The 10,398-nt window shown below is 35.4% G+C and overlaps 1 protein-coding gene across 1 annotated transcript in view; it reads left to right on the forward strand.

Annotated features, from left to right (window-relative positions):
* Nucleotides 1-9,509, forward strand: part of LOC116993617 (mannosyl-oligosaccharide 1,2-alpha-mannosidase IA-like) — a 59,749-nt gene extending 50,240 nt beyond the window's left edge. The window contains exon 4 of the mRNA XM_033054444.1: nucleotides 9,411-9,509. Within this exon, the coding sequence (XP_032910335.1) occupies nucleotides 9,411-9,509 (99 nt within the window). The remainder of the gene's footprint in view (nucleotides 1-9,410) is intronic.
* Nucleotides 9,510-10,398: the final 889 nt, after the last annotated feature.

Below are 10,398 nucleotides of genomic sequence, written 5' to 3' on the forward strand. Positions count from 1 at the left end.
AAGAGTAGATATTACATAGTTTATATAAGCAGTAATTTAGTATGCATTTATATTTACATTTATAATGTAAATAGAGGATATTAAAAGTGCTCTTGTGTAGTGTCATAAGCCTGAATGACATGCTAACTTTATTTTATGCATAAGAATTTTTTTTCCTAAAGGTACTTTTGTAATGCTAGATTCCTGTCTTACTAGCTTGGTATTATCAAGATGTTTAAATAACAGGATAAGACAACAGAAAATAACAAACTCCACTTAAAAGGATGACATGAGCTTTACTTGGAAGAACATTATAAAGTGTTGTAGAGTGATTTACATTATTAACATGAAAATATTTGGATTTACATAAATCTTGCTGTATTTGGTATTGGAAACTTGGAGATGGTATTGCCTACATTTCCTTTTTTTAATACACCTTTTTTTTCTCAGTAATGTTTATAAGCTAAGAAAATGTCAGAAATTATGTATTCCATTAGTTGGTGAATGCAAGAGTCAAGCAGATTTACCAAAACAACTTCACAGATAACACTGAAATGCGTCACTAACAGTATATTGTTACTGATATTCCTGTAAATAGCAGCCTGGAGTTCAACACCTCATAAAATTATTTTCCTAATACTTCATAATCAAATGTAATTGAATTTTACATTGGCATCAGCAGCAAGTAGATGAATTTTCCCGAACTGAAACAAGGAAATTAAAATAAATAACTGCAATGCCAAACTTAATAACAGATATCCATTTGTTTAATGGTGGGTTGTTGGAGGCTACTCAACTTGCACTTTTTTTTTCTACTTTAAGTATAAGTTTTAGATTCAAATGCCATTTTGTATTTATATCTTAGAGTTTAAAGAAGAGCAGTTCTCTTATGTTAAAGCATATATCATATATTAGGCCTTATGTGACATACTCTGCAAAAGTGTTACATACACTATTACTTGCTTCTGTTTTAGAAACCTTTGTCCCATGAAAGTGATTTATTTGGAATAACTGGCACACTGACATATCCTTAAAAGTTATTTCTTCTCAGTATTATAAACTTGTATTTGATGTTTCTGGTACAGAGACTACTTAATCAGCATATTTGGCCTTTATTTGCATAAATAGGATAAGTTTTTCTCTTCATTTATTCTTAGAACCATGTCATTCAAATCTTTAATTTTCTTTAAGATGTTCTTTACGAAGATTATTGTGACTGTATTCTGTAACAGAATTTTTTTTCCTTATGTTCTATGTCAATGCAGCTGGATATAGGAAAATTTTATAAACTCTAAAATATGCTCATCAAACTATTTGGCCAGCACTCACACCACTCTCAACCTGATCATAAAAGTTTCCTAATGTCGCTTTGTAAACTAAGCACTAGTTTATCCACATGAAAGGATTTATGGAATAAAGGTGACTTAATGGGAAATGGCAACGTCTCTTTATGCGTTAGATTTCAATGTTGCAGTTCAATGAATTAGATGTCAGGGTTGCTCTTCTTTACCTTTCTGAAGATAGGTTTTGATTTTGAAGGAAAATTCTAGTTAAGTCAGTGGAATCTTTCTTGGCAAACTTGTATATTTTAGTAAGCTCGTCAGTGGATATGTTTAGAAGCTTTCTTTTTGGAGTATAACACAGGCTATTTTCATTACAGCTGTAGCTGGTAACCCTGTAATTTTATAACAGATATCCCAGTTGCAATGCTTGGAGCTTTTTTATGTCACAACTACTGATATTTTTTTTAAATTTGAAACCTTGCAGAACTTTGAGCTAAACTGAGCCATTCCTTCAGGAATCAAGTTGCATTTTCTGATTCTGTCAATATTATAAGAGATGTAGACATACTTGTACCTTTGGAAAGAGATGACATTTACAGTGGCTAAATACATGATCTTTGCTTTGAGTAGCATCATGGATATGTGCTTTGTACTCTGTTAAATCACTTCATCTCTCTGGGGGATTCATCTTTGCTCTTCTAATTAATACAGCCAAGGCTTTGTTCTGACCCTCCCCACACAGTGCACAGCCCAAGGCTGGGCTGGGCTGTATGTCAGTGGGTTACAAGGGAGGAAAAGGGAACCAGTCTTTCAGGGGATCTTTAGGGAGCTTGGCTGTTTCCTAGCTACAACTACACACTGCTGCCTGCTCCTCTCCTCTTGTTTTTTCTTATTTGTTTCAGAAGCTGCACACACACTGAGAGCTTTCTCAAAAAATTTCTGTACCACCACCCCACTTTTGCTTCACACTGGGGAGGAAAGAGCTATCAGTCTCTGCAGTGCAAGAGCCAAATGACATTGAATACATGCTTGGGAAGAGAAAGAGAGGAAAAGGGATCTTAATGAGGCAATTGAGGGGGTTAGGTGTCGGGAAGTAGTGGTGCAGGAGCTGAGCCACATGGCACAGCAGTGCAGGTTTGGGAGTTGTTAAGTATTGGATTGATGGTGCTCTGCATCTATGCCCAGTCACACCCCAGTATCTTTAGGATAAGTGACTAACTGATTCATCCCCCTCTTCTTCAGCCTTGCTAAACTCCTGCAAAAGGGCAGTCTTGTCTTGCCTGTACTGCCTACTGGGAGCAGCCCTTGGTCTACATGGCGTGTTTGGACATTGACTGGAGCAATAGGTACCCACACCAAGACCAGAAGGTGCTAGCAATCAAACTGTACAAGGACAGGGCTTGAATTCATACTCTGAGCAGCTGACTGGTTGTCTGATGGAAGTGTAGCCAGACAGGATCAGAATGAGAACACGGCATGGAGCAGACAGCCACTTGTTCAGAAGGAAATTGGGAAATACGAAGGGCATTTCATTATTTGCTCTCAAAGACAGGTGCTAATAAATTGAAGAACTGCATAAAGGGAAAGGAATGAGTAAGAAGGTGAGTGTACCCTCAGTCTTGTGTCCTACCAATGCTCTTAAGGAAAGCTGTTTAGAGGTTGGTCAGTCACTGTATCTGATTTTATATGCCACTTTTGAAACCTCAAGGCTAGCTTACAAGTTCTGATTTTCATCTTTGTGCTTAGCTCAACAAATCTGAGCATCTTTTAAAGAGGTTTTGTCAGCAGCTTCATAGAACCTAGAAGTTTTGTGAATGATAAGTCTATTATTTGGGAACAGGAAAAGAACTGGCAAAAGTGGAGAAACTAGAAGTTATGTTTTTTCTCTACTGTCAGGTATAGACTAGCATACCCCCTTTCCAAGATCCCAGAATAGCAAATATCATTTGCATCTGTAATAAATAAGGCTTCCAACATTTATTATTGACTCATCTGTGTCTGTGGTGTGGCAGTCGGTAACAGGACAGACTTCCAGACTTCAGTTTGCTTATTTCAAATCTCAGCATTTACAAATCTAAATCCTACTATTCCCAAACTGTAGGTATTATGATTGACTTGTAATTGTATTTAACAGTCCACAACCTAATGTTCTGAGTTGGAATATTACAGTTTTTTTGGCTCTTTATTTTTTGCGTTTTACCTCTTCAAGTGAGAAAATCAGAAAGTTTCCTAATGCAACAGTTTGGAACAGCTTTTCCATTAAAAAAATAAAAAAAGTTGTGTGGGAGGTGTGAGTAAACGTATAATGGGTTGGAGAGAAATCTTAAGAAAACCAGCAGTTGAAAATGGTTCTTTAGTTTGTGGGACTATTTGATTACTAGTTTGCCATATAACCTATTAGTACACTCTAAATGGCAGACTTCAAAGTGACTTGATTTTGTTTTGAATATGTGTAATTTTAGCCCTATTTTAATGGGCTAAAAGGACATCCTGCAAATTCATTACTAAACGCAGTTCTTTTGCTGCTAGAGTTTATTAATGCCTTCAGTAGCACTTTAATTTTGTGCCTGTTGAAGATCTTGCAGTTTGCCATGCAGGGGCTTCAGCGAGGTTAAATAACATGTTATGCAATAACCAGGCTTTAACACTTGTGATAAAAAGGTTGCTAAGATTGTTTCCCATGTCTTTGGGAACTGAATATTTTAGCAAGCTGCCAGTAACTTTCATTCGTGGAATATGAGTGAAACTTCTTTTTACCCACAATTGCAAGTAATTAGAATCTTGTTTAATTACAATAGTTGAAAGTGAGCTATTGTAATACTATCCATGACTCTATTGTAATTCCTGGGCTGCTTGAAAATGCTAGGATTTGTTGCTGTTCCCAACCTTTGTGCTTCAACAGGGGAATGTTATTATTTAATAGTAATAATAATTGCAAGTTCATCTCATTTCACAGGAAATGTGGGCCCTTTGTGTCCACTTTTTAGTCTAGAATGATATACATTGTTCAGCATTGTTTAGTATGGGGTCCCTGGTGTTCTCTTGCACAGCTTGTTAAACTGCAGGATATGGGCTTCTTGCCATGGTGTCTGTGCGTGGGGGGAGTTGCTATATTCCTTGTACACAGGAGCAATAGAGGGAAATGCAGATGAGGTGACTTAAGTTCTATACACTCTTGATGATACAAGAACAGGAGAGCCAAAGGAAAGAAAATTTTGGAAGGAATCTTTGCAATAGAGAAGACTGAAACAAATAATTTGTTAGGATTTGTGGTGTTATTTTTTGTTATCTTTATTAAAACTAAAAACGTAAGCTCTTTATCAAATATAAATTAAGGTGACTTGATTGTTGGGAATACATTCATCTGTGTAAAGAACACACAGCATTTTCTCCAGTTGAATTTTGAATGGCAGAACATGTAACCAGTGCTGCTGGTGAGTGCCAGGTGGAACCCAACACTGGATAAATAAAATAGTGTTGTGTTTCAAATGTTGTCTTTATAAGGGAGGGTGACTTCCCATGGAAATAATTTTGGCCTTGATCTGTGATTTACAGAGAGGAAGATTATCAGGAATGAGATGCATTAAGGAAGTGATCCAGAAGGATATGAATACTGATTTTTGGGAAGCTGGAGCAGTTCAACAGGCAAAGGTGTTCAGGAGAGCCCAGTTGACAGTAGTTTGCTGTCTGAAGAATGCTTTCAATATTAAATTTAATATAAAAGCTGTTTGAAGCTTCAGTAGTTTACCAGTTGTAGTCTTAATCCTCTGGTTTATGGAAGGATGAGGGAAGGTGAGTGGTGAGATGCAGCTGAGATCGAGTTGGCCCTGTTATAGATTTGCAAATAAAATAGAAATGCAGAGTAACACAGGCTAACTAATATAAGTATTGGCACTTTATTTTGCCTGCTCCCTCCCCATTTGGTTATATTTGTTGCTTTTGGAAGATGTTAAGGCATTGTCTCTCTCCCTTTCTTTAAAATGAGTTAGTATAATAGATTTTCTAGTTATATCTGTAATTTTCTCCAGCATCTTGAGTGTTTCTGAGATATAGGTTTTCTTCTACTTAAAAAGCAATTTTAACGTTTCTTTGGTATTATGTGTCTAGCCAGCAACGTAAAGGATATGGTATGTCTTTGTCAAAATAATTTCATCTTTAGAAGCTAATCAGGGAAACCAGATAAAATTCCTGAAACTTGTCACAGCTTTGCTCTTGTACCACATACTGGATTCATATGTTGCTATTTGGTTTCTATTTTTTTCCCAAGTACAGTGATCAGAAATCACAATTTCTCTGAATCTTGTATAGTACTTGGACTATTCCATTTATGGTTTAAATAGTGAATGATAAATTACTGAATAAATATAAGATGAAAGACCCCATTACTCACATTCAGCAGTTAACATAAAGCCCTTGAATTAAAACAAGAACATGTTATTCCCAATACACATAACTCTTTTCCAAGTATCTATAGACTTTCAGAATTCTTTCTAAAAGGCAGGCCTACAAATATCAGCTCAAACTGACATTTAGATGTTAGCACAGATGCGTACTAGCAAAGGTGTTTCAGATATTCTCATACACAGCACAGTCTATTTGGGGTACTACTGTAAAGACCATAAAATTGGAAATTATATTTATCCAGTTGTTCAGAACTGTCTTTTACACTCAGTACCTTAAAAAGGGAACATCTTAGTAATCTTGAAATGTACACTTGTCTAGTCACTTCACCTTACAGAATTTCCCTTAGAAATAATGGAATTAATTCAACTGATTCTCAGACTTGCTATCGAAGTGATGCAATAACTGTTTGAAGGAGAAGGCTAAATTTAAAATTAAAAAATAATTCTCACCTCTATAGATGGTGAAGTAGAAATTTTGGGAAGTTCAGATAAAAGTTTTTTTGATATATTTTGGTACTGTTAAATGGATCATAAGGTATTCATATTCAGCTTGATCTGAAAGTAAAATAAAAAATAGTATTGCTTAGAATTTGTCTGCTAAGTAGAAATATACAGAAATACACAATTATTTGTGCAAACTGTATGTGGATGATTAAATATATGAAAAGGAGATAAGGATCAGGGTGTGGCATCTTCAGTGTGCTACATCATACAAAAATTTTAAAAATCAAACCAGGAAGAAGGGTAAAGTTAATCTTTATATTTAAGAGAAGCAATTTTTCTTAACAGACAGCTTCTTCACACAAACTTTCCATGCAGAGATGTCTTCTTGACATGAAATTATAAAACTTTAATTGTTTTGCCATTTACGTTATTTGTGTGCTGAGAATAATACTAACCTGGTACAATGAGTTTAAGAGTGACTATGTATCAGGAATAAAGCCTTCAAACCTACCATTAATGAAATGACTGCTTCAGTGTTTGTCTGCTTCAGTGGCTTGCATAAAGATTTTGGTAAGAGGCAAGTATTTCAAATGAAGGTTCAAGTGACCTATTGGGAATCTGATAACATTAGAACAATGGTTACCTTCAAGAAATGTCCTGAAAATTCCATCAACACATGTTCAGTATTGCAATGCAGTTAATCTTTGTGGCTCAACAGTAAAATCTTTATCTGAATTATTTCCAAGTAGTCTTCTTGTCTGTAACTCATTTCCAGAAGCAGTGCACACATACTGAGCCTTCCTTAAAGGGCCTTTGTACTCCTTGAAAGATAGCAATGGTTTTGTGAGTTAAGTGGTCATATTTAAATCCAGAAAGGCAAAATATAAAATTCTAGAGACAAAATATCCAGGTCATACACCACTCAATTTACTTCAAGCAATTGAAAATCAAAAAGTAATTTAATTCAGTTCTCAAAGGAAGCACAAGTGTCTAGGATATCTGATTAACTCATTTCCTCATCTGACACCTACCTCTTTACAACTTCAACCTTCCCCCATCAAAGAAAGGTACTTGACATGTGCTAAGGCTCAGGATTGAAATGGAAAGAACCTGAACTTCTGAAGAAGGTTCACGTATTCATATTCTCATACTATTCGTAGGAGTTTCAGCTAGCTCAATCTCCAGGGAAGAGAAGCCTCCCCTTTCACTTATTTAATCATCCTTTCTTCAATCAGATCAGGTCAGATCAGCTTTTCTTTAGTCAAATCAGTTCTCTACTAGCTTATATGTTGGATTTGAAGGTAGATTTCTGTATTAAATGTACATGTACTGTAGTTCCTACACAGGTAGCCTGCTTAGCAGGCAAACAGACACATCATCTAGTTAATTCACATTTCTAGAGGATTTAAATGTTTTTATGTCCCCTTCTGCAGGTTTAACATGGATCATGGCATAATAAAAAAGCCTGCACAGGAATGCTAAGTTGAAGTGAATACCTGTTTCCATTTGCCTTATTGCTGCAATCAGTGAGGCAATGACTGAACATTTGGAAAGAGAATTAACAGATTCTGAAAAAAAAAAAAAACCAAAAAAGGATATTTTGGAGACAGAACTTAAACTACAGAAATTAAAATTGGTCATTTCTCTTAGAAAGAGTAAGAGAGGTGAGGAGAGCAGTGACAGAGGAGTAACTGCAGATTTCTAGAATACTCAAATTTGGAGGAGTGTTATGTTCAAGATAATTTTGCAGTCTTAACCCAAGATGCCAGTCTGAGTTTTCAAGAGTCAGATGCCTGTGATAGCTTTTCTTTGTCAGTCCCTTTGAATTGTGCTCATGTGTATTAAAAAGTTATATAGCTCACACATATATATTGTATTAATTATACATTAATCAGAGTAATTCTGAATGAAATTATATCCTCTTTTTAGAGGGGGAAGTACAGGATACATTTTAGAGGAGAAAAGTTAACTTCCTGAATGTAAACCCACTTGTAGCAAGTCTGAGATTGTGTTTTGAAGCCTGTACCTTTACAATTTACAAAAATCTCACCAACTCTGCAACGTGTCTAGATACCTTTTCTTAATCAGAACACCTTGGAAACTGAAAAGCATGAGGTAAAATTTTTATTAAGTAGCCTGGTGCTGGTTTGTTTGTTTTTTCTGTAAAGCCAGTTTGCTCCAATTCAAAATCCATAGAAAACAGGGAGCAACTTCTTCCCTCCTACATAAACTGACATCTAAATGTTTAAACTGGAAAAGCACAAAAGTTGCTGAATGAAAAAAGCCTGCAAGCCTTTCAGAAGAAAATCCATTAGCTCCACCATGCATTGGCTTTACATTAAATGTAGCTATAGTGTACATCGGCAAATAGAAAATGAAAAAGTGACTCAGTAGAAGCAAGAGCAACCCAGAACATGTGAAAGTCAAACACCTTTTTTATGTGCCCAAAATTTTGGGGCACTATTGGGTATCTTTTTCTGCAGAAATACAGAAATATAAAAAGTAGTATTACATAAAAAAGCAAAAATTAAGAAACTTCACTATATCAACTTTTTAGCTGAGTGCCTTGAATGGATTAAATCTTATGTGTTGGGGTGAAATTGGAATTGCCTTAATAAAAACCAAAAACATGTGAGACTCAGATTCCTCATTTATGCTTGAATTTCAAAAGGCAGGGAACAATGTGTTTTGAGATAGATACTGGCAGGACCTAGTCTTTATCCACTGGTAAAAGTCTTTATCCATTGGTAAAATATTTTCCAGCTTGGAAAGGGCTGTCACTGTAATAGCAAAAGATCATCTTCCTTGTGAATACACATAATGATTACATTTTTTTCATGAGCATGTAATTAACTCATTCTAATGTTGCCTTCTTTTTTGCAGTAAGCTGCATTTTGACTGAAGTAGGAAAACACTTGAAAGGACATTTTGATCAATAATGATCTGTCTGAGATGGTGTGAGGAGGGGTAGTGTGGGACATGATCCAAGAGCACTTTTTGGGCAAATGCTGCATCGTCTGCAAGGAATGATAAGTACTTAGATATGTGGATTTAGAGAAAGCCTTCTAGCCCAACAGAAGAGATGAAAAGTTGAGCAGGATTAGGATAACAGAGAGGATATTTTGTCAAAGTGAGGAAGAGAAATGTTCTAAATTCTTACATTGGCCTTCCCTACATCTTGTGTGTTTTGCTATTTACAGCTGTTGTGCCTTAAAACCTGTGTATGTGTGTATGTGTATATCTATATCTATAACAAACCAAACAAACATCTATAGAAATAAATTCATGTTTATTTTAACAGAATGCTGAAATTTCCGTATTTGAAGTGAACATCCGTTTCGTTGGTGGACTACTTTCAGCTTACTATCTTTCAGGAGAAGAAGTAAGTTGGTATATCTGACACATCATCATCTAGATAAGTCATTAAATTTAAGTTCAATAATTTTATTTTTCCAAATTAAAGAATTTTATTAATCCACTGTTTAAAACTTTGAAAATGGCTTTTATAGCAGAGACCAGTCCAATGGGTCTTCCTGCTTCTATTATTGCTGCTTTGTATAAGTCCTAAATCTGTTACTTCACTCAAGTGTTAAATGGTATTTGGAGATTTTTCCTAAGTGGGAATTACATCCATTGAATCTTACTGGACTTTATGCTAGAGTGTGTAATTATGGAGTTCCTACACTCTATGGGAGTGGTAGATTTGGTGCATCAACTTCCTGCTTCCCAGATGGGTTTCAAGTTTGAACTCATTTCAACTCTTACTTTCTGTTTGCCTACCTGAACCTGAGGCTTCAACTAATGTGGAAAAGACATGTTAAAAAAGATAAGGCAACTGTAAACCTATACATGTGAATGTCCTTAAAGCATTAATAACTCATTAATCTCTGTTACCTGTCATGGATTCTGGAGAGAATGAAAATGCAGTTTCATCTTAGAGCTTTGTCTAAATCCATTACTTGTGTAATATTTTTGGTGAAGGCCAAAAGAGTCACAGATACCATTTAAAGTGACACATATTGTGATATTTCAAGTTTTAACTTGGAAGTTGAAAAGTCTTTAATCTTACTAGTTTTAAGTTCTGGTTTCTCTCTCTATATTGTAGTAGCATTTTGTTGCAGGATTCCAAAAGTTAATATTCTTTAACATCAATTGAATTTATTATTCCTTAAATCCGAAGCAGTTACTGGTAGAACCTCCACAAACCCAATAAAGTTAATTTTTTTCATAAGTAAAATTTCCCAAACACTAGTAGGGGCTCTGCTTTGAACCTGTCACCTTAAATTACT

The sequence above is a fragment of the Catharus ustulatus genome, chromosome 3 (assembly GCF_009819885.2).
Source record: "Catharus ustulatus isolate bCatUst1 chromosome 3, bCatUst1.pri.v2, whole genome shotgun sequence".
Taxonomy (NCBI): Eukaryota; Metazoa; Chordata; class Aves; order Passeriformes; family Turdidae; genus Catharus; species Catharus ustulatus.